At 37.0% G+C, this 25,836-nt stretch overlaps 1 protein-coding gene across 4 annotated transcripts in view; it reads left to right on the top strand.

The window, feature by feature from the left end:
* The first annotated feature begins 21,276 nt into the window (after nt 1–21,276).
* Nucleotides 21,277–25,836, top strand: part of RC3H1 (ring finger and CCCH-type domains 1) — a 56,097-nt gene continuing 51,537 nt past the window's right edge. For all 4 annotated transcript variants that reach the window (XM_065877940.1, XM_065877932.1, XM_065877925.1 and 1 more), the window contains exon 1: nt 21,277–21,507. In XM_065877940.1, coding sequence (XP_065734012.1) covers nt 21,277–21,507 — 231 coding nt within the window. The remainder of the gene's footprint in view (nt 21,508–25,836) is intronic.

Raw genomic sequence — 25,836 nt, 5'->3', positions numbered from 1 at the left:
CCCACATGCCACAGAGTGGCTGGGTCCAAGCCAGGGCCTCTGGGCCTGAGCATCCGGAGCCCGTGCTCTGCAACAAGAGAGGCCACAACAGTAAGAGGCCCGTGTACCGCAAAAAAAAAAAAAAGATTGAACTCATCTTGTGATGATAGATTCAGCTCTCTTACCTTTTATGTGAATTGTCCAACACTTTAGAAATATGAAACTTGCTACAATCAAGTAGTGATTTTTTCAGTCATTTAACAATTGTTGAACAAATATATGCCATACAACAGCATAGAACAGTATGGACTTCCTCTTATAGAAAGAGTTTAGAATGTATTGGGAACATCAGAGGGGCAACCTAATATACACTAGGCTATAAAAAGATTTCTTGAAAGAGCTTCCTGAGTTGAATGTGACTTAAAGGATGAATAGGGGTTTAACATCCCAGATTTAGGGGAATACTTGCGCCAAACAAGACCTAGAGTGAAAAAGAATATCTTGTATACAGGGAAACCTTCATACTTTTGTTGCTAGAGTATAAAACATGAGGCAGATGGTGGTGAAAAATAAAGCTGGAGAAGTAGGTGGGGGCCACATCCCAGGGATCTTGTATGGCATGTTAAAGCACTTGGGATTGATTCTGCTAAGGCAACATCTAAGAGGTTTTTTTAATTTTTATTTATTTATTTAGTTAGTTAGTTAGTTTTGGCTGCATTGGGTCTTCATTGCCACACGCGGGCTTTCTCTAGTTGTGGCGAGCACGGGCTACTCTTTGTTGCGGTGCATAGGCTTCTCATTGCAGTGGCTTCTCTTGTTGCGGAGTACGGGCTCTAGGCATGCGGGCTTCAGTAGTTGTGGCACATGAGCTCAGTGGTTGTGGCTTGCAGGCTCTAGAGTGCAGCCTCAGTAGTTGTAGTGCACGGGCTTAGTTGCTCCACGGCATGTGAGATCTTCCCAGACCAGGGCTCAAACCTGTGTCCCCTGCATTGGCAGGTGGATTCTTAGCCACTGCGCCACCAGGGAAGTCCCTAGGAGTTTTTGTTGATGTTGTTTGTTTTTTAACTTGAGATAACAAAATACATGCACTAAAGGGCAAAAATCATAGCGGTAGATCTTGATTACTTTTTACATATATACACTTGTGTAACCACCACCCAGATCAAGATATGCAATGTTTCTAACACCCAAGAATTGTTTCTACTCTTTCCCAGACAGTACACTCTCTACTGCCTCCCAGCTTTCCTAAGAGTTAATTCTGACTTCTGGCACTGTAGGCTGTTTTGCCTCTTCTTAAATGAAATCATGCATCATGTCTTCTTTATGCTTCCTCTATAAATTAAATTCTACAGTAGGTGCTATTTTGTATCTGGCTTTGTACATTGTAATATCTGTGAAATGTGTCCCTGTTATATGTAACAATGGACCGATTGTTTTATTTTTATCATTGCTGTATAGTATTCCATTATATGAACTTATCACAGTTTATGCATTTTGTTGATGGACATTTGGGTTGTTTGCAGTTTATTTTTGGCTTTTTATGAATAAAGTTGTTATGAACATTACTGCATATGATTTTTGGTGGACATACTTAGTCATTCCTCTCATATAAATACCTAACAGTGGAATTTATGGGTCATTAGTAGACTTTGGTTTAGCCTAAGGAGATACTCCCAGTTTTCCAAAGTGAATGTACCAATTCACACTGCTGTCAGCATTGTATGAGAATTTCGTATGCTCATATCATCTTTAATACTTGGTATGGTCAGTAAACTTTTTTTTAGCCATTCTGGTAGGCATGTAGTAGATTCCCATTGTCATCGTAATTTAAATTTCCCTTGTGAGTAATGACATCTTATGACTCTTAAATAAGCGTATTATACACTTACTGGCCATTTTGATACCCTCTTTTGCGAAAGGATCTTTCAAGTCTGTTGTCCTTTTTTTAAAATTTACTTATTTTATTTTTTATTTTTGGCTGCGTTGGGTCTTCGTTGCTGCGTGCAGGCTTTCTCTAGTTGCAGTGGGTAGGGGCTACTCTTCCTTGTGATGTGCGGGCTTCTCATCGTGGTGGCTTCTCTTGTGGAGCACGGGCTCTAGGCACGTGGGCTTCAGTAGTTATGGTGTGTGGGCTCAGTAGTTGTGGCTCATGGGCTTAGTTGCTCCATGGCATGTGGGATCTTTCCGGGCCAGGGCTCGAACTCGTGTCCCCTGCATCAGCAGGTGGATTCTTAACCACTGCGCCACCAGAGAAGCCCTATTGTCCTTTTTTTTATTGAGTTTTTTGTCATGGAAGAAAACCATAAGTGAATGACCAGCAGCTGTGAGGAGTGTGGATGAAGGCAAGAACAAAGCTAGAGACAGAGATCAGTTAAAAGGTTACTGTGTGATCCAGGTGAGAGAGACTGTATGCTCTATGAGAGCAGGGACTTTGTTTCATTCAGGGCTACATCTTTAGATCCTAAGACACTGTCTGGCACATGGTAGGTGTTCAGTAAGTAATTTTTGAATGAATGAACACAAACTTCAATCAGGGAAGTAGAGATGGAAGGAAAGATATAGATTTAAGAGATAATAGAAAATTTTAATAGAGGTAGAAGAGGACGGAATCTAGGATGATTACCAGGTGTGTACATTGAGTGTCAAGTTGTATAGTGATGTAACTAAAGAAACGAAGGCTACAGAAGGAATTACAAGTTTAAAAAAATAGGGACAAGTTAATTACCATGTGACCTTGCACATATTACCTAAGGTTTGTGCTCAGTTTCTTCAACTCTAAAATTAAGATATAATATGTAATATCTAATAATAGGGTCATTGTGAGGACTGAGATAATGCATGCAAAATTTAGAATAGTGCCTGTCATATAAAATATACTCAAAAAAGATTAGAGATAGAAACAATTGAAAATCCCTGTCTTCATGGAGCTTACATTTTAGTAGTGGTGGGTCCACACTGTAACAAAATAACTAAAATAAAGCATATTAGATGGTGAGAAGTATTGTGGAGAAAAATTAATCAGGAAAGAGATGGGAAGCACAGATTGTGGTGGTAGTGTGATTAGGGTTGAGGGATCAATTTTAAATAAGGTGATCAAGTAAGGCCTTCCCTAAGGGAATTCACATAGTAATATGTGTAGGGAAATGGGAAAAAGGTTCAGGGTTAGGAGAAGAGCGGGACAAATTGTTCGTAATTTAAGATAAGAAAGCAAGGCTCCCTATTTTACCAAAGAATAGAGTGTAATAATAGTAGATTTATTTGTTTATTGTGCAAACCCACAGCAGTTAGGCTTGTCCCATTCTTTTATCCTCTCTTCCCTGTAATACACTACATAAACCTAAGGACGAATTTATACCCTAAAAGATCTTTGTTACATATATTGGAGGAAGTGTTTTATGTTTAATTCTGACATAGTAGCAAGAAATCAGTAGGTTCTCTAACAGTAGCTACTACTTAGGAACAGCAAAATATCTTCTTACAATTTATATAACTGTTTCAAACCACTTGATATGTGTAAATGACATACATTATTATAGGCTTCTGTGTTTGGACTCCATGTAGCAATTCGTTCATTCTTTTAAAATCAAAATGAAATATTGTCTGGGGTAACAGTCTAGAAATAGTTCTAAAATGGAAAATGAATCTATCCTTTTTTTTTAATTTTTAAGCATTATTTTTCAAGTATGCGCAATTGAAAATCATTGGAAATAGTTGGAATTCTTTCAGGCATATTCCATAAAAATAAACAGTGATAAAAAAATGTCCTTAAACCTTGGCCAGTAGATTATGGGGACAGTTTAATAATACTAACATTATTGTTATTTTACTATTATTAAATATGTTAGATTATATCTTTAACACAAAAATTCCCTAGGTCATAGTATACACTACATATCACCCAACCATTGCAAAAGAAGTATGCTCCATATGCAGCTTGCCTATTCTGAATAATCTGCATGTTTTCTCTTTGCTGTCCAGTTGTAGAATCAGTCAGAGCCCTATGGTATCTACCAAGTGCCACAAGGAAGTCTAGGACACAAGCTCCCTCAGAAAAAAAGTAGAAACAAGTAAAAGTAAAGCAGTAGGGGCCATTAGTGTGACACATGTGCTGCTTTGTTTTCTTGAGTAAAGAGGGAATTCTTTGTTCCCAGTTTTTGTTATTGATACTTGTTTTTTTTCTTCCAGTTCAGCACCAGAAATCTGCTACATTCCAAATCCAAATGTCATCACTACTCCAAAATTGAGTTCATGAAGGGTAGCTTTCTAACTGTGGTAGATTGAACTGGAGTATTTTGTAACAGCTTAGTAATATAAATGTAGAACAATCTAACAAATATGTTGAGTGAAAGAAGCCAAAATACAAAACACATACTGATGATTCATTACATAGAATTTTAAAACAGGTAAAAGTAATCTATAGCATTAGAAGTTACGATAGTAGTGGCCTTTGAGGAAGAATAAAGAGATAATGATTGGGAGGGATGGTGAGGGGACTTTCTGGGGTGCTGGTAATGTTCTATATCTTGGGTATACAAGTATGCTCACTTTGCTTACTATGTTCATTGCGCTGAACACTCTTGATCTGTATACTTTTTATGTGTGTATGTTATATTTCAATACATTAAGTATCTTAAAATATTTATAAGATTAAGATTAGGGCTTCCCTGGTGGCACAGTCGTTGAGAGTCCGCCTGCCGATTCAGGGGACGCGAGTTCGTGCCCCAGTCTGGGAAGATCCCACATGCCGCGGAGTGGCTGGGCCCGTGAGCCGTGGCCCTTGAGCCTGCGCATCTGGAGCCTGTGCTCTGCAACTGGAGAGGCCACAACAGTGAGAGGCCTGCGTACTGAAAAAAAAAAAAAATTACAGCTGCTGAAAGTTGGAAGACAGTGGGAAAAGTACAGGATTTGGAGTTGGACAAGTGTAGGTTCAAATTATGACTAGGTCACTAAATTATCCAAGTAACTGTTTTCAGTTCTCTTTCCTTCCTTCATCGATAAAGTAGAGGAGATATCTCAGAAGGTTGTTTGAGGATTGAATGAGATGATTTGTAAGTGCTTAGCACTCAAATCCCACTCCCCCCTCTCACAGTTTTGGGATAGAGGGGGAAAGATTTGAGGAGTATATAAAGAAGTTGTAGGTAGGTGAAAACAATTATAACTTGCTGAAGATGACTAAGGTGATGCTGGTAAGGAAGGTTAAGCCTTTCTTTGTATTGTAACCAGTAAAGACCAACAACTTGGGAGTATTTGAATCACTTTCAATATTGAGTTAATAGTGCTGCCCTGGCACGTCGACATGGAGGACTGTTACACAGATGACAATTTATATTCGGTTAGAATGTAATACGAAGTTACAGATAGATTTAAATTGAGCCTAAGTAGTATGTTTTCTTTTTTTTTTTTTTTTTTTTTTTTTTTTTTGCGGTACGCGGGCCTCTCACCGTTGTGGCCTCTCCCGCTGCGGAGCACAGGCTCCAGACGCACAGGCTCAGCGGCCATGGCTCACGAGCCCAGCCGCTCCGCGGCATGTGGGATCCTCCCAGACCGGGGCACGAACCCGTGTTCCTGCATCAGCAGGCGGACTCTCAACCACTGCGCCACCAGGGAAGCCCAGTAGTACGTATTTTTAAGTCTAAAGGATTTGTTATCCATGCTGTGCTTTGAAAATGTTACCGTTTTGGTACATTTGAATGCTCTTCCCTGTAGTTGCTGATAATTTATGCTGCAAGAATAAGGAGCTAAATTTAGGCATGTTGTGTTTGTGAAGGTACTTATATATATTAGTAATTTTTAGGCCTTAAAAAAAGAGAATAGATTCATTCTATGAAAACTTTGTAATTCAACCGAGGGAACCTTTCACATTCCAATGTCAGTTTTTCATTCAGTATTACTCTTTTCTCAAAAGGCTATGATGAAATTTATAAATGTAAAATTGTGTCTTGATTATATAAACAATCAGATATCTATTATTGAGTAACAAACCACCCCAAAACTTAGTGGCTTAAAACAACAACCATTTTATTTGCTTACAATTCTGAGTTAGTGCATGGGGCTAAGTTAGCCACGGGTGGTTCTGCTGTTGGTCTCCACTGAGGTCACTCATGCAGCTTCAGTCATCTGGCAGCTAAAATTGGGGCTGATTGTTCTAGGGGTCTGAGCTGGGACAGTTTTTCTCTGTTCTGTTGGTCTCAGCTCAGGTCTAGCTCAAGCCTTCTCACATAGTGGCACCATGTTCCAAGAGTGGAAGTTGCAAGGTTTCTTGAGGCCTATGCTGTGAAGCTCTCCAAACATCACTAATGCTATATTCAACTACAGTATTCAAAATAAGTCAAGGTCACCCAGATGCAAAGTGTGGGGGAAAAGATTCTATCTCTTGATAGAAAGAGCAGCAAAGTCAAATTACAAAGGGGCATAGCTACAGGGATGGGAGGAATTGTGGCCATCTTTGCAGACTACCACAACAAATGATTAAGAAACCTAAAGAAAAAGTCTTAAAATAGTAAAGTTAGACAAACCTGGGTTGGAATCTCAACTCTACCCCTTACTGGCTGTGAGACCTTAAGAACATTGCTTAACTTTTCTGGGCCCTGATTTTCTCAAGGGTGTGATAATATTTTGCAAGGTTATTATGAGTATTAAAAGTTAGTGCAAAAAAAAAAGATAATGCACTTTAAGTTTTTAGAATGTTTTGACCCATAGTAAATTCTATTGTTATTTTAGAACTTGCCATTCCTTTAAATCTCCATTTGCTTGTATTGCTCACTTATTACCTGAACCTGTGATAATCTCCTTCAAAGATAGGAATGCCAGCATAGTTTGCTACTAATAAGTGGTGTCCCAGAGGCCCTCTGAAAGATAACGAAAATTGAGAGTTTTTTCCTCTGTTTGCCAGCTTTGATGTATTAAGACTCATTTGCTCATATTAGAAGTTGTCTGCTTAAAATATAAAACGAAAACCTAGGTTTTATATTTGGGTACCTAAGCCTTGAGTTAACTCCCCACCTCCCTCTTCCAAAGTGGAAATGTGTGTGTTCATTGTAAAAAGGAACTGTCAAGATTTTTAAAAATTGCATTTACACCTCATAAACTAATTAATATTAAACTGTTTGGGATATAAGAATACTTGCGTTTTTAAGCTTTTAATGTCTTTTGTTTATAAGTTTCTGTATTGTAGTGTTTAGGGAAGAAATCATCTAAAATTGGCATCACTTGCTAATAATATTAAATTCAGAGTTTATATTTTGGCCACAGAGAATTTGTCATCATGTTGCTGATGTTAGATATCTTTTTTCCCCAGTGCTTAAGGTGGAAAGTAAGATTATTGATTTGAGACTTTCTTCTTTTTTAATATAGACAGTTAAAGCTATAAATATCCATCTAAGCCTTGCTTTGGTTGCATCCCATGAGTTTTGGTATGGTGTGTCTTCATTTTCATTCATTTCAAAGTATTTTCTAATTTCCCTTTTGATTTCTTCTTTGACTTACTGGTTATTTAGCAGTATGTTGTTTAATTTCCCTGTATTTGTGAGTTAAAGTTATTTTCTGTTTGTAATTTCATTCCATTGTATGCAGAGACTATAATGTTTATGATTTCAATCCTTTTAAACTTATTGAGACTTGTTTTATGGTCTAGCATATGGTCTATCTTGGAGAATGTTCTGTAAGCACTTGAAAATAATTCTCCTGTTGTTGTACTGAGCATTCTGTGGATGTCTTTTAAGTCTAGTTGGTTTATAGTGTTATTCTTGTGTTATATATTCTTGTTTATCTGTGCATGTTACTTTTGGAAAGACCCTAGGTTCCTTCCCTAGCAGCTTTCTGTTAGCCCAGTTGACTTTCTATTGGCAAAAACATAAATATTCCAGCTTGATAGCTTTGCTAATGTATATTGTCGGACTTCTTCTGTATTAGAACCATAGAGAAAATAGCAAGAGACGAAGAAAACCCAAGACATTCTCTGATTTTAAGGAACTTACAGTCTAGCAAGTAGTGGCTTTCTCTGTTGAGGATACCTTTAACATGGATACCACATAAGAAATTGTCACAGTAATCCAGGTAAGAGAGGTTGGCAGCCTAATGTAAGGATTTAGGAATGGATGGGAAGGTTTCAAGAAACATTAAAGAAATAAAATGAATGGGACATGATGACTGATTAGTTGAGGCGGGGAGCAGGTTTGAGGAAAAGTGAATAGTGAAAGATGATTCCCTATGCTTCTGTCAACAGGTAAGTCACTCAATCATTAACATAGGAAACAAAAAGTTTGGTAAAGTTGAGATGGTTTGAGACCCCAGTTGGACATGGATGACTAGTAGCCAACTGGTTATGTGACCCTGGCGCTCAGAAGAGAGGCTTGAACTTTTGGAAGTCATCAGTATCTAGTTGGTAGTCGAAAGTTGAAAATAGTTGAAGTCACTGAGGGAAATTTTGTAGAGAAGAGAATTGAGGAAGGAATTCTGAAGAGCCACATATATTCCACGGATGGGCAGAGAAGGAGAAGCCTTCAACAGGGACACGTAAGGAGTGGCCTGTTAATTAGTGGAATACCTGGACAGTGTGCTGTTATAGAAGCCCCAGAGGGACAGCATTTGCAGGAGTAACTGGTCAGCATTATTAAATGCTGTATAGAAAGAAAGGAGATAAGGACTGAGATGTGACTGTTGTATTTCATAAGAAGGTTGTTGATATACTTGTTAAGAATAGTTTCAAAGTCGTGGTTGGAATAAAGTGATAGTTTGCAAACTGAAAGGTGTGGGAGAAGAGAATAGAGACTAGAAGAAGACAGGAACAGGGACAGGGATTGAGTGACTTTTTTTTTTTTTTGATTAAATAAGACAGGGTGGAGATAGAAATGTGGTATGTTTTTGGTTTTGTTTTTAGTTTTTGGGTTTTTTTAGCTCCTCTGCAGAAACATTTAAGCATGCTGGTGAGGAAAGAACTAGTAAATTGGGATACATTGAAGAAACAGAATATTAGTGTTGTCCCTTAAAACAGCAGTCCCCAACCTTGTTGGCACCAGGGACCAGTTTCGTGGAAGACAGTTTTTCTACAAACTGGGTGGGGGGTGGTGGGTTTGGGATGGTTCAATCACATTACATTTACTGTGCACTTTATTTCTATTATCATTATATTATAATATATAATGAAATAATTTTACAACTCACCATAATGCAGAATCAGTGGGAGCCCCGAGCTCGTTTTCACTTGCCACTCACTGATAGGGTTTTTTATTTTTTTTAATTTATTTATTTTTATTTTTTGGCTGCATTGCATCTTCGATGTTGCATGTGGGCTTTCTCTAGTTGCAGCAAGCGGGGGCTACTCTTCATTGTGGTGCACGGGCTTCTTATTGCGGTGGCTTCTCTTGTTGCGGAGCACAGGCCCTAGAGTGCCTGGGCTTCAGTAGTTGTGGCGCGTGGGCTCAATAGTTGTGACTCGCAGGCTCGGTAGTTGTGGTGCACTGGCTTGCTTGTTCCACGGGATGTGGGATCTTCCTGGACTGGGGCTTGAACCCGTGTCCCCTGCATTGGCAGGCAGATCCTTAACCACTGCGCCACCAGGGAAGTCCCTGATAGTGTTTTGATATGAATCTGAAAGCAATTGATTTATTATGGTTTCTGTATAGTCAGAACTCTCTGCTAATGATAATCTATATTTGCAGCCGCTCCCCGGCGCTAGCATCACCATCTCAGCTCCACCTCAGATCATCAGGCATTAGATTCTCATAAGGAGCGTGCAACCTAGATCTCTCACATGTGCAGTTCACAGTAGGGTTTGTGCTCCTATGAGAATCTAATGTTGCTGCTGATCTGACAGGAGGTGGAGCTCAGGTGGTAATGCAAGCAATGGGGAGCGGCTGTAAATACAGATGAAGCTTCACTTGCTTGCTTGCCACTCACCTCCTGCTGTGTGGCCCAGTTCCTAACAGGCCGCAGACCAGTACCAGTCTGTGGCCTGGGGGTTGGGGACCTCTGTCTTAAAATGTCTCAGTTTCACTGGATTTCTCAGGAGCTTTATAGATTAGTATTTAACAATCTGAAATATAAATTTATGAGACGTTAAATTTTCTTTTCATTGTGACCATTTTCCCCTACATTCAAGATTACTGAGGACTTGCCAATCAGATTTGTCATTGTGTTTCAAGATAACTTCTGGGGATAGGTGGAGCAAACTTCCTCCTTAAAAAGGAGCCGTTATTCTAGCAGGAGGATGGATTTCAAAATGTGACCTGAGAAACTATTTAAAGTCTTGTTTAAATATGTGGCCTAGCCTTCAAATTTTATTCATGTATCTTTTGTATTGGGACTGAGTTATCTGTATGGTTTAGAAAAGAGCCTTAATTAAGCAGGCATCAGTTTTCTTTCTTTTTTTTTAAGCTTATTTTATTTTTCTTTTTTTTTAGGATATTTAATTTTTAGAGTAAAATGAATTAATACATAGAAAGAGCTCAAAACAGTTCCTATGCATTGTTATTGGTGTTGTTATTGTTTTTTAGCAAGTGTTATTATTAAGAAGAGATCAATTTTCACAAAGAAAACAATTTTCAGATACTTGCATTTAATTTGAAAGCAGTTGACATGATAACAGATCAACTAAAATGCTTAGCATATTCCAAAATATGTCTGATTTTGGTTATTCTTATTATGTCCTTGATGTTTGGACTGCCACTAAATGGTGAGGACATATTTACATACAGTGTATGTAATATTCAGCAGAATATTAATGCAAAAACTGAAAAAATAACCTTTTTATGTTTTGCTATAACAGGTCACTTTCCCTGCCTACTGCCTCACAGTTCCTTTGAAGATGATGCTTTTGAGTCTGGCTTTTTCATTCTACTACCTCTTTAATAACTCTGATGTCCTATTCAGTGGAGTACATTTTACACAGTGTGGAACTTTGCTATGTAGAAGAGAAACCTGGAGCTTCAAACTATGTACACAAAGTTAGAAACTGTCCTTCACTTGCAGTGTTTCAACTTCAGATCAGGCATTTTCTCTGTGAATGGTTTTATTCTTCCTTACTGTTTCTTCTTCTAAATTTGGCTTTAGGTTGGAGGTAGACATGTTTCTTTTTGTCCTTCTGAACACTAGGAAAGTAAGCCACCTAAATTAGCCCTTTGTAGCTTTCTCAACCCTTCTTTATCAAGTTCTGTTTTCCAGGTGTTTCCTCCTCTAAATCAGAAGCCCTTCTCTTTATACTTGTCCCAAGTATTTGTCAATATTTGTACTGACATTAGTGTATTAAGTTATTTATATCTAGGATGATGTGTACAATATAGGGTTACAATTCAATCCGTTTATTTTAGGAAGAAGTATTTTTACAATCAAAATTGGGTCTTCACAGGGTATTATTGCTGGAAAAACCTTGAACCTCCAAAAATCACACACTGTTTCATCTGTAAATTAATTAATACTCTGCTGAGAATTATAACACTGAGTAGTGTTATAATAAGCCTTCATTTATTTTTATTCGTTTTGTTTTTATTTTCTGCTTTTAGCTTTATTTTTCAAGATAGTTAACATTTTTCTCTTCTCTGATGTTTCCCTGCTTGTTGGTTGCTATGGAAATGTCCCAGAGAAATGGCAAATTAAGTTAAGGCCAAAAATAATAGTTAAATGCATCTCATGGGGTAGGATGGGATCAAAGGAGATCCAAGATTTTCTTCGTAGAGACAATAAGGTTTTGTTTGTTTGATGTAATATCTTACTCAGGGCAACTTACAGTTTAAATTCACATAAGAACTGAGTTTTAGTCTCAGCTCAAAGTTTTATTAGCTTTGGACAAGTTATTTAATGCTGCTGAAGCTCAAAACGGGTATAAAATTGGTATAAAAATGCCTCAGGGCTTCCCTGGTGGCGCAGTGGTTGAGAGTTCGCCTACTGATGCAGGAGGCACGGGTTCAGGCACGGGTTCGCGCCCCGGTCCGGGAAGATCCCACATGCCGAGGAGCGGCTAGGCCCGTGAGCCATAGCCATGGCCGCTGAGCCTGCGCATCCGGAGCCTCTGCTCTGCAACGAGAGAGGCCACAACAGTGAGAGGCCCGCATACCACAAAAAAAAAAAAAAAAAAATGCCTCAGAGGAGTGACTAGGCCAGAGTAGATACTTGATGAATTTCAATTTTCATATTTCTTCCTCTAAATCAGAGACACATAAAATGAACCTTAATAGAGGAGATGGTAATAACTTTTTAACAATTTTTAACATTTAAATGAAATCTTCAAAGCAAGTATAATTTAGCTATTTAGTAGGGTTATTGCTGTGCTCATAGAACAATCTGAAAGTTGTCTTTATATTTTTAAATTATTACATTAGGGCTTCCCTGGTGGCACAGTGGTTGAGAGTCCGCCTGCCGATGCAGGGGACGCGAGTTTGTGCCCCAGTCTGGGAGGATACTGCGTGCTGCGGAGTGGCTGGGCCCGTAAGCCATGGCCGCTGAGCCTGCGCGTCCAGAGCCTGTGCTCCGCAGCGGGAGGGGCCACAACGGTGAGAGGCCTGCGCACCGCAAAAATTACATTAAAAATTTGAAAACTAAGAGTTTATAAAAAGCTTTTAATGACGATTTAACAGTTTTATTAAAGTATAATTTACATACTGTAAAATTTACTTATTTTAAGTGCACAGTTCAGTGATTTTTAGAAAATTTGCAGAATTGTGCAACCATCAACACAATTCAATTTTAGAACATTTCCATCACCCCTAAAAGCTCCCTTGCCTTAATGAGTATTAACTTTCACCTGTAAGTGGCACAGATTACAGAATTTAAAAGTACCAGCTTGTGAGTTAGGCTGGACTGAGTTTGAATCATAGTCCTGCCACTTACTAGCTTTATGTCTTTGGGTAATTCTCTGTATTTTGTATTCTTTATCTTTAAAATGGAGATAATAATTACATTACAGTATTGTGGTGAACATTTACTTAATTAGATACAATATATAGAGCACTGAAAGTGCTGACACCTAGTTGGTGCTTAACAAATAACTGGTTACTGGTAGTGATTTGTATTGTGGTTTAGATTTGTGGTAGACATTTAAATGAGAGAAGCACCTGAAAACACCTAGCATAAGGCCTGACACATGATTTACTTTCAGAAACCCAAGCTCTGTTAGGCATCGTGTCATCATAATTTTGTCTGTAGTAGCTCTTTGGGAATTGGTTTAATCACGCTTAAACCTTAAGGCTCACAACATGTAGTTGTTTGTTATTTTGCAGAGGCATGGATTTGAATTGAGTAACTACAAGGCAGCTACAAGACTTAGAGTTTGATGTCTGCAAACTAGTCACTTAGCTGGTGGAATGAGTCACTGGTCTTGGTCTTATTGTTTACTGTTCATCGAAATAATTTTCTTACTCTGATAAGATCTTATTTCTTTGTAAAAAAGAAATAAGCTCTGAAAAAAGTCTAATGATCATATTGATTAATTTTATTAACATAAAAGTATAGAGATTTTTCTTTTGAGTTTTAATCAGAACTTAGAAGTTGGGATGACGTAGTAAAATGTCAAATGTCAGATTCTGTATTGTAGCTCCTATCAATGACATGAAGAAGGCAAATAAAACAACCTTTTAAATGCTGTCTATGCACCCACCTACTGGTGTAAAAATATATATTTTTGGGGGGAAGTTATATTTTTTTAATTTGGGCTTTCTTCAAGGTTGGACTGATTGCTATTTAATTTGTGTGTATTCTGAATTATCTATTATGAATTATGAACAGTAAGATCACTAATTGTTGTCATTTACATAGGAGAGTAGACCTTATGGTAAACTAATGGGGAAGTTAACCATTGCTCTCAACACTGAGCAGCAGAGTCAGTCTGGGATTTTTTAAGACATAAAGAGGATTCATCATTCATGCTCTGTTTATGATTAGGAAGGTTCCAGTAGAATTATTCCTAATGAGCTAGATTTGGGCTGACCCCTAACACATAACTATTTATCTGCAGACTTTGAGCACATGTGCATTAATTAATAGAATTTTTTTTTTCTGACAAAACCTTGCTCTGAAGAAGTTTAAAGAATCTGAATGTTGGTATTTAGTAATTTTATCTCATATGTTTACTCTTGACTGAAAGAATGTTTTTTTATTACATCCACAAAGCCATATGTCCTGTGTGGTTTAGATATGTTTTGTGGTTGAACAACTGTCTTTGAGAAGCTTGGAGAATGTTTGGAAAGATGACTTTGGAGAAAGATGTTTAAAGAATGAGGAAGTGGAAATTCTTCTTAGACCTAATAACTACAATTGATGACACTTTGTAGTCTTTAAAAAATCTTTGGTTTATGACTTTGATGATTGAAATAGAATCATCAAAGAGCGACTTACTGTTCTTAACCATCAACTTTCCTAGGCAAAATCAAACTTTTAAAATACTATTTTCCCCTTAGTCTCTCAAACCTATCTTTATGGTTAGACGAATGCTTATATTTTTAGTGACGATATGGGTGCTGATTCTGAATGTTAACTATATCAAGTTTGTTATATATCTCTAAGAACTATTTTACTGGAAAATTTAAGAGGTTAGAACTCTATACTTCATTTTACTAGGTTAATACAGATGGAAATGATACATAAAAGTAATAAATTATACTAGTTCTTTGAAACATAAATTCTAGAAAAGTTATTAAAGGGTTTTTAATTAATTTTTAAAAGAAATAAGTTTTGATGATTTGTAAAAGGTCAATTTTATAAGGAAAAATATTTTGAATAGCCTTATAGTAATTTATCTTAGAGCCTAAATTGTGTTCTAAATGTGCTCTTGTCTTCTCGTTTTCATTCTTTCAAATTTTTTGCACTTATATTAAGTAATTCGTGATTATATACATTTTGTAAGTTGCCCAACTGTGTAACTGCTGTTAAGTTTGTTAGATATCTTTCCAGACCTTTTTCTTCATCCATTTATATTCATTAATACCAAGACTAATACGTAGAATTATTTTCCCCAACACAAATGACATCGTATTTATTGATCTTAAAGTTTTGCTTTTACTTAACGTTTCTACATGCTTAACTAATTCTCTTTTTAATTATTCCATATGTTTTCATAGTATAGGCATACCCTGTGTTAGAAACAGTGAAGTGGGTCATCTCCTGCCTCTTCAGTGCCTTCACATTACTCTTCACATTATGACCAAATACCATACTATGAGTTAAAAGATCCTGTAGTTTTTGGTTCCTTTTAATTATTTAGTCTCATCCCATATCTTTCTCTTTTGCTCTCTGTTTATTTTGTTTTGTTTTGTTTTGTTTCTGGCTTCCTTGTTGCTTTGGTTTTTTTCAAGCTCCCCAGTTGTATTATATTCTGTCTAGTCTCAGAACCTGTGGTTATGCTTTTCCTTTACCTAAAATCTTCATACACATATTACGTATTATTCTTTCCATAACTTTTATTCAGCCTTTGTCTTCAAATCTTAACATAAATATCACTTCTGCAGGGAAGCAATACCCTACCCACAACCTCACCCCCACTTGGTTAGATTATCTCAGTTAAATGTGCTTATATCTCCCTGTCCCTTACCTGCATATCATTTACCATAACTTGCAGTCATGTTATTTAGTTGTATCATTATTGTTTGTGTAGCTAATGAAGGAAATAATGTTAGCCCCATGCAGACTTGGAATGATTTGCTCACCATTTTTTATCTCCAATACTGAGCATGTAATAAAGACGAATAAAAATTTTTTTGCAAGTAGCTAATGTTTAATTTTTACTGGGAATGGAAAAAAGATTTCTGGGTATAATTTCTCAGAAAAACTGGTTTAATGAAGAAAGAGAAGAGTTGTAAATAGTAGCATTAAAATCCTTTTTTGCCACTTAATATATATTTGTAAATCAACCAATTTGGATAAAGAAACTAAAAGGAAAGTATAATGGCTTATCTGTGGAGGTGGGGTGGGAATGAGGACTAGAGAGGTGGGAGACAGCCCTGGGAGGGAGATATTTCACTGTAATTATTAAAATTATTTTTGACCCACGTGATCATATATTACTTAACCTTTTTTTAAGAGTCTGATGAGATTGTAGTGTAAATACAGAGAAAATATATGTTCTTATAAATTATTACTTTTATTTTTTCTATATTCTTAAGTTTTCAACAGTTATTTTATTTCAATATGCCTGGATCAGTGATTCTTATCTTCCCTTTCCCTCCCTCTCCAAACAAAACACATCTTTAAGAATCTGATAAGTCATGGATCTTATTCCTAGAAGAATGAGCATGTTGTATATAAACAGCTTTATGTAGCATTTCCAAGGTTGATGGATACTGTAATCAGTGCCAGATATTGTTAACTGTAGTTTTAATATGCAAGGATATTTTTTAATCTTTCAGATATTCAGTGATGGCTTTATGTTCAACGTAATCCAGTGGGGGATCAGGGGATACTAAAAGTAGGATTCAGGAAACTTTCTGATCCTGGCTTTGCCATTATTAAGCTGTATGACTTTGAGTGAAGCTCTTTTACTTGTCTTTGGTATCCTCCATGTCAAGTTGGTATAGTGGAAAGTGCATAGACTTGAATGTCAAGTACTGGCCTGAAGTTGATGTGTTTTGACTTTGCCACTTACTAACTGTATGACCGTGGACAGATTCTCTGAATGTTATTTTATTTCTCTGTGAGAAGAAGGAAAATGATTCCAACTTCTTTGGGTTTTAAAGATTAAACGAAAAGAGGTGTTTGAAAAAGCTTAATAACACTTATTACTGATAGAGATATAAATAAATGTTAGTTGCCTCATCTTGAAAAATTAGGCTAGAAGTAGATGTTCTCTAAGGTATCTTTTATCAATGATTTAGAATTCTGTTTTAAATAGTTCTTGTTATGACAGAATAATTTGGAAAATTTGTTATAACAGCACTGATCTGAAATCACATGGGAGAGCATTGAGGTATTTTAAGTCTGTAAAACTGATGTTGACCATATTTTCTGCCTGTTTTCTGTATTCTACTGTGCTGGATATGTAGTAAATCTCCAAATACTTGCTGTAATTCTAAGATTCATGAAACACTAATGTAGGTTAGACTTTCTTAACCTGGAGTCTTTAAATACCCAAGAGATCTATGAATAGATTTTCACAGGTCTCTGAACTCTTTGAAATGAAATGAAAAATTTTTACTGTGCCTAAATTGTAGTGAGAAACAAGCTATAGCTTTCATAGTGAACAAGGCAGATTAGGTCTCTGTCCTCATGAAGTCTACATTCTAATATAAGATAGACATTGAGTAAACAAATAAAAATATAAGAAAGTATAATTTATAGATGGTAGAACTATTTTGTAGAGAATTTAAGTACAGTGATGGACTAGAGAGTGACTTAAGAGATTATTTTAGCATTTTAAGTGGTCAGGGAGTTCTGAGGAGTTGAAATTTTTGGTGACATCTAAATGATAAAGAATGGCCTTGAATTCAAAGATTAGACAGAGAGACTAGCTAGTACTAATATCCTAAGATAGGAACAAGCTTCACGTGAGTAGCTGAAGGATAGTAGAGTGATGGAGACAAGTGTTAGAAACTGAAGTTGGAGAGAGAATTACAGGTCTTATCACTTACGGCTTTGTAAACCAGAATATAATATCCAGATTTTATTCTCAATGTAATAGGAAGCCATTTCAAGATTTTTAACTGGAGAATGATGAGAAAAGGAAACTCAAGATAGAACCCTGATAACTCACTTCAGCATTTAGGAGTTTAAGAGATCAAAGCCAGTGAGTTGGCAAGGATGAGGGGAGTGTGGTTCATTGACACTTTCAAGAAGGGGGGAATAGTCATGTTTCATATCTTGTTGAGAAGACAAGTAAGATTAGAACAATGACCTAATCATTAGATTTGTCAACAGGGTTGTCTGCCAGAAGAACGAAATTACTGTGAAGTCAATAAATAGCTATTAGGGGACTTCCTTGGTGGTCCAGTGTTTAAGAATCCACCTTAGAATGCAAGAGATGCAGGTTCAATCCCTGGTCAGGAACTAAGATCCCACATGCCGCAGGGCAGTTAAACCCACATACCACATCTTAGGAGCCCACGTGCCACAACTACTGAGCTTGCACACTCTGTAGCCCGTGTACCACAACGAAAGATCCTGCATGCCACAACGAAGATCCCGTGTGCTGCAACTAAGATCCAACACAGCCAAATAAATAAATAAATAAATATTTTTAAAAAAATAGCTATTAGCAGCTTTGTGACACTGGTCTTTTCCTTTTTAACTTTCAAAAAAAATTAAAATTTTTAAAAATTTCATTTTTGTGACATTGGTTTTTGAATGAACCTGCAAGTAATTCTTCCTTTTTTAACCTTTAATCTGTGGGTGGTGATATGGTTAAGCGTTCGGGTTTTGAGCCAGACTGTCTGGGTTAATATTGCATCTCTATTTGTTTTTAGCTTATTCAGCCTCACTAAACGTCCATTTCTCATGGAGTTGACAGTTGAACACGGGGGTTAGGGGTGCTGACCCTCTGCTCAGTTGAAAATCTGTGTATAATTTATAATCGGTTCTCCGTATATGCGGTTCCTCCTCATCTGCACTTCCACATCCAAGGATTCAGCCGACTGCAGATCATGTAGTACTGCAGTATTTACTATTGAAAAAAAAAATCCGTGCATAAGTGGACCCTTGCTATTAAAACCCATGTTGTTCAGGGGTCGACTGTATCTGTAAAATGGGATAACAGTAGTTACCTACCTTTTATAATTTTGTTCTATGTAAAGCAGTTAGCTGTATAAATAGTAAAAATTATAATGATTGTGCAATAAAACGTTTATATTTTCTGCTCTTTGGGGTTTCTGTAATTTTATAGTGTTTAAGGAAATAAAGTGCTGTGTTTTAACTTTGTTTTATGATTAATTAACAAATTTTAAGTGCTCTACAAGGTCATACTGGTAAAAAGGAAAGAACCATTAACTCAACTCAAGTAAAGGTTAACTTAAGATCAGATTCTTTGTAGGCATTTTTTTTTTTTTTCTTTGCGGTACGCGGGCCTCTCGCTGCTGTGGCCTCTCCCTTTGCGGAGCACAGGCTCCGGACGCGCAGGCTCAGCGTCCATGGCTCACGGGCCCAGCCGCTCCGCGGCATGTGGGAGCCTCCCGGACCGGGGCACGAACCCGTGTCCCCCGCATCGGCAGGTGGACTCTCCACCACTGCGCCACCAGGGAAGCCCCCTGTAAGCATTATTTTAAACTGCCATGCTAATCTATAGAAAAGTTCGTATGGATGACACTTTATCAACTTAATCAACTTCAGCAAACATTTCTGACTAATATCCAGTCCTCGTTCTGAATATTATGTCTTTCAAACACTTTTTCTCCTTTATTTTGGAGCATTCTGCAACCCCATGTACAATTGTAATTGTATCATTTGACTGTACAGTTGAGTGTTTAGATACTGTATTTTCTTTTTTAGCACTCTGGATGGTAGTCTCATTAAGTAATAATTTAATATAAACATACTTGTAGCTACTCATTCTGTTTGCAGATGCATTTTATTTAAATTATTTATAATTAAAACATTATAGAAATCAAAATGTGGGCAATTTCTTTATTCACTTTTTTATTATTGCAAGGGCAATTTGGACATATACTCAGATAACTTTAATTTTAGATCCTAAATGTGAAATTAACTTGGTAACTGTTTAGGTCCTTAAATTTTTTTTCCACTGTCCATTTATCTGATAGCACACTTCGCAGAACCCAGACAAAGCTGAGGTTACCCAGAAGGCAGATACTATGAGTATGCTGTTTCACTATTTCCCTAACAATTCAGAGTCTGGCACACAGTAGTAGTAGTGCTTAGTAAATATTTGTTGAATGAATGGATAAAATTTTTAGCATACCTAATAGAAATTGTTCTCTCAATAATGGGCTTGCATTTAAGGTTGAGTTACTTCAATAAAACATTAATTAAATGTAATGCTCGAAGAGTAAAATGTGTAGATAATTTACTTTTCTAATAATTACAGCTTAAGTGACATTTTTGTTTCCATCTTTGTAAGCAGTCTCTGCTGAGCATAATCAAATCGTTAAGAACGTGTAACACTATGTTACTTTATTCTGTACACCAGTTCTCATTTTTAGAAGCTACAGTTAGAGTAAGTACTGCAGGTATTGTTTAAGATGTGTGCTAGAAACTTCAGGTTAGGTTTTGTATGTAAAGAAAATTTCTGTTAGATGCAGGTGATAAGTTTTGTGATTTGGTTTTTATCCCCTACCAAAAAGAGAGGGTAGACAGTGAAATTTGACTGTATATGTGTTCTGGTTAACTGTATTGACCTATCATTCTTAAATTTGGGAATTTAAAAAATCTTTTGAAGTAAATACTTTTCACTGTGTTCTAAAACAACATACGGTAGCAACAAGTATAAGCCGTAACAGAGGCTTAAAAGATCTTTACCAGTAAATAAAACTCTTAAAAATAAACCTTAGGGCTTCCCTGGTGGCGCAGTGGTTGAGAGTCCGCCTGCCGATGCAGGGGACGCGGGTTCGTGCTCCAGTCCAGGAAGATCCCACATGCTGAGCGGCCGGGCCCGTGAGCCATGGCCGTTGAACCTGCGCGTCTGGAGCCTGTGCTCCGCGATGGGAGAGGCTACAACAGTGAGAGGCCCACGTACTGCAAAAAAAATAATAATAAAATAAATAAACCTTAAAAAGAACCCCACGGTTTCTTTTTATCTCATTACCCACACTAAATTTGATGATAAAGTATTAAGGTAGATTTTATTTTAGGCCAGTTTTTTTGAGACTCTTTATTAGGGTGTAACATACACCGAAATGAATACGCCTAAGTGTAAAGCTTGATAAATTTTCACAGCTGAACATATTAACATGTTCAGATCAGAATATTATTAGCTATCTTAAAAAGGCTAATTTTAAAATATAAAACAATCATAGACTTAGATAAACTTGAGAGACTTACATCTTGGATCTAACTTTATTACTAACTTGTCACCCTCAGCAAGTTATCTCCTCTTTTTGGGGTCTACTCCCCATCTCTAAAATAAGGGGATAAGACTAGATGTTTTATTATGGCTCTCACTTTGTAAAAATGCAGAGATGTGGACTATGTTGATATAAATGTGTTATAAAATCTTATAGGTAGTAAGGTGAGAATGTACAGTTTAATTGAAAAGGAAGATGCTCATTTTTTTTTCTTTGTTTTTCAGGTAATATTTCACACTATGTGCTGACTGTATTTACAGAAGATATTTAAAAAAAAGAAAAGATAAACTTTTTTCAAAGATTTTGATTCCAGTGGAATCTTTGCTTTAGATTTTGTGTGTGTGAGTGAATTGTAACTCCAGAAACAATGCCTGTACAAGCTCCACAGTGGACGGATTTCCTCTCCTGCCCAATTTGCACTCAGACTTTCGACGAAACAATTCGAAAGCCCATCAGTTTGGGTTGTGGCCATACTGTCTGCAAGATGTGCCTGAACAAACTCCACCGCAAGGCTTGCCCATTTGACCAGACCACTATCAATACAGACATTGAACTCCTCCCAGTAAACTCAGCATTGCTGCAGCTAGTGGGTGCTCAGGTAAGTTGAGTAATTTGTTATCCTTTTAAATTTCTGTATGTGTGTTTTTTCCTCCCGAGGGAAACTTGTTAATATCTGGTAATATTGCATTCTGTTTTTGTTTTTGTTTTTTAACATCTTTATTGGAGTATAATTGCTTTACAGTGGTGTGTTAGTTTCTGCTTTCTAACAAAGTGAATCAGCTATACATATACATATATCAACATATCTCTTCCCTCTTGCATCTCCCTCCCTCCCACCCTCCTTATCCGCCCCCCCAGGTGGTCACAAAGCACTGAGCTGATCTCCCTGTGCTATGCGGCTGCTTCCCGCTAGCTATTAGTTTTACATTTGGTAGTGTATATATGTCCATGCCACTTTCTCACTTTGTCCCAGCTTACCCTTCCCTGTCCCCCCTCAAGTTCATTCTGTAGTAGGTCTCTGTCTTTATTCCTGTCCTCCCCTAGGTTCTTCATGACAATTTTTTTAAACAAATTTTCTTACATTCCATATATATGTGCATACGGTATTTGTTTTTCTCTTTCGGACTTACTTCACTGTGTATGACAGACTCTAGGTGCATCCACCTCACGGCAAGTAACTCAGTTTCGTTTCTTTTTATGGCTGAGTAATATTCCATTGTATATATGTGCCACATCTTCTTTATCCATTCATCTTTCGAAGGACACTTAGGTTGATTCCATGTCCTGGCTATTGTAAATAACACTGCAATGAACATTGTGGTACATGTATCTTTTTGAATTATGGTTTTCTCAGGGTATATGCCCAGTAGTGGAATTGCTAGGTCGTATGGTAGTTCTATTTTTAGTTTTTTAAGGAACTTCCATACTGTTCTCTGTAGTGGCTGTATCAATTTACATTCCCACCAGCAGTGTAAGAGGGTTCCCTTTTCTCCACACCCTCTCCAGCATTTACTGTTTGTAGATTTTTTGATCATGGCCATTCTGACTGGTGTGAGATGATATCTCAATGGTAGTTTTGATTTGCATTTCTCTAATGATTAATGATGTTGAGCATTCTTTCATGTGTTTGTTGGCAATCTGCATATCTTCTTTGGAGAAATGTCTATTTAGGTCTTCTGCCCATTTTTGGATTGGGTTGTTTGACTTTTTGATGTTGAGCTTCGTGAGCTGCTTGTAAGTTTTGGAGATTAATCCTTTGTCAGTTGCTTCATTTGCAAATATCTTCTCCCATTCTGAGGGTTGTTTTTTCGTCTTGTTTATGGTTTCCTTTGCTGTGCAAAAGCTTTGAAGTTTCATTAGGTCCCATTTGTTTATTTTTGTTTTTATTTCCATTTTTCTAGGAGGTGGATCTAAAAGGATCTTGCTGTGATTTATGTTATAAAGTGTTCTGCCTTTGTTTTTCTTTAAGAGTTTTATAGTGTCTAGCCTTACATTTAGGTCTTTAATCCATTTTGAGTTTATTTTTGTGTATGGTGTTAGGGAGTGTTCATTCTTTCACATGTAGCTGTCCAGTTTTCCCAGCACCACTTATTGAAGAGGCAGTCTTTTCTCCATTGTATATTCTTTTCTCCTTTATCAAAAATAAGGTGAACATATGTGCATGGGTTTATCTTTGGGCTTTCTGTCCTGTTTCACTGATCTGTATTTCTGTTTTTATTCCAGTACCATACTGTCTTGATTACTGTAGCTTTGTAGTATTGTCTGAAGGCAGGGAGCCTGATTCCTCCAGCTCAGTTTTTTGTTCTCAAGATTGCTTTGGCTATTCAGGGTCTTTTGTTTTTCCATACAAATTGTGAAATTTTTTGTTCTAGTTCTGTGAAAAATGCCAGTAGTAGTTTGATAGGAATTGCGTTGAATCTGTAGATTGCTTTGGGTAGTATAGTCATTTTCACAATATTGATTCTTCCAATCCAAGAACATGGAATATCTCTCCATCTATTGGTATCATCTTTAATTTCTTTCATCAGTGTCTTATAGTTTTCTGCATACAGGTCTTTTGTCTCCCTAGGTAGGTTTATTCCTAGGTATTTGATTCTTTTTGTTGCAGTGGTAAATGGGAGTTTCCTTAATTTCACTTTCAGATTTTTCATCATTAGTGTATAGGAATGCAAGAGATTTCTGTGCATTAATTTTGTATCCTGCTACTTTACCGAGTTCATTGATTAGTAGTAGTTTTTTGGTGGCATCTTTAGGATTCTCTATGTAAAGTATCATGTTATCTGCACACAGTGACAGCTTTACTTCTTCTTTTCCGATTTGGATTCCTTTCATTTCCTTTTCTTCTCTGATTGCTGTGGCTAAAACTTCCAAACCTATGTTGATTAATAGTGGTGAGAGTGGGCAACCTTGTCTTGTTCCTGATCTTAGTGGAAATGGTTTCAGATTTTCACCATTGAGGACGATGTTGGCTGTGGGTTTGTCATATATGGCCTTTATTATGTTTAGGTAAGTTCCCTCTATGCCTACTTTCTGGAGGGTTTTTTCATAAATGGGTGTTGAATTTTGTCAATAGCCTTTTCTGCATCAATTGAGATGGTCATATGGCTCTTATTCTTCAATTTGTTAATATGGTGTATCACATTGATTGATTTGCATATATTGAAGAATCCTTGCATTCCTGGGATAAACCCCACTTGATCATGGTATATGATCCTTTTAATGTGCTATTGGATTCTGCTTACTACTATTTTGTTGAGGATTTTTGCATCTATGTTCATCTGTGATATTGGCCTGTAGTTTTCTTTCTTTGTGACATATTTGTCTTGTTTTGGTATCAGAGTGATGGTGGCCTCTTAGAATGAGTTTGGGAGTGTTCCTCCCTCTGCTATACTTTGGAAGAGTTTGAGAAGGATAGGTGTTAGCTCGTCTCTAAATGTTTGATAGAATTCACCTATGAAGCCATCTGGTCCTGGGCTTTTGTTTGTTGGAAGATTTTTAATCACAGTTTCAATTTCAGTGCTTGTGATTGGTCTGTTTATATTTTCTATTTCTTCCTGGTTCAGTCTCAGGAGGTTATGCTTTTCTAACAATTTGTCCATTTCTTCCAGGTTATCCATTTTATTGACATATAGTTGCTTGTAGTAATCTCTCATGATCCTTTGTATTTCTTCAGTGTCAGTTTTTACTTCTCCTTTTTCATTTCTAATTCTATTGATTTGAGTGTTCTCCATTTTTTTCTTGGTAAGTCTGGCTAATGGTTTATCAATTTTGTTTATCTTCTCAGAGAATGAGCTTTTAGTTTTATTGATGTTTGCTCTTGTTTCTTTCATTCCTTTTTCATTTATTTCTGATCTGATCTTTATGATTTCTTTCCTTTTGCTAACTTTGGGGGTTTTTTGTTCTTTTGCTAATTGCTTTAGGTGTAAGGTTAGGTTGTTTATTTGAGATGTTTCTTGTTTCTTAAGGCAGGATTGTATTGCTATAAACTTCCCTCTTAGAGCTGCTTTTGCTGCCTCTCACAGGTTTTGGGTCATCGTGTTTTCATTGTCATTTGTTTCTAGGTATTTTTTTGTTTCCTCCTTGATTTCTTCAGTGATCTCTTGGTTATTAGGTAGTGTACCGTTTAGCCTCCATGTGTTTGTATTTTTTTTACAGATTTTTTTCCTGTAATTGATATGTAGTCTCATAGCGTTGTGGTCAGAAAAGATACTTGATATGATTTCAGTTTTGTTAAATTTACCAAGGCTTGGTTTGTGATGCAAGATATGATCTATCCTGGAGAATGTTCCATGGGCGCTTGAGAAGAAAGTGTATTCTGTTGTTTTTGAATGGAATGTCCTGTAAATATCAATTAAGTCCATCTTGTTTAATGTCTCATTTAAAACTTGTGTTTCCTTATTTATTTTCATTTTGGATGATGTGTCCATTGGTGAAACAGGAGTGGTAAAGTCCCCTACTATGATTGTGTTACTGTCAATTTCCCCATTTATGGCTGTTAGTATTTGCCTTATGTATTGAGGTGCTCCTATGTTGGGTGCATAAATATTTACAGTTGTTCTGTCTTCTTCTTGGATCGATCCCTTGATCATTATGTAGTGTTCTTCTTTGTCTCTTGTAATAGTCTTTGTTTTAAAGTCTATTTTGTCTGATATGAGAATTGCTACTCCAGCTTTTTTTTGTTTGTTTTGTGTGGTACGTGGGCCTCTCACTTTTGTGGCCTCACATGTTGCAGAGCACCGGCTCCGGATGCACAGGCTCAGCGGCCATGGCTCATGGGCCCAGCCGTTCCGCGGCATGTGGGATCTTCCTGGACCAGGGCATGAACCCATGTCCCCTGCATCTGCAGGTGGGCTCTCAACCACTGCGCCACCAGGGAAGCCCCAGCTTTCTTTTGATTTCCATTTGCATGGAATATCTTTTTCCGTCC

Source organism: Phocoena phocoena, chromosome 1, assembly GCF_963924675.1.
Source record: "Phocoena phocoena chromosome 1, mPhoPho1.1, whole genome shotgun sequence".
In the NCBI taxonomy this organism is placed as follows: Eukaryota; Metazoa; Chordata; class Mammalia; order Artiodactyla; family Phocoenidae; genus Phocoena; species Phocoena phocoena.
Note: the sequence above shows the minus strand (reverse complement) of the source record. Positions and strands in the feature narration are given on the sequence as shown.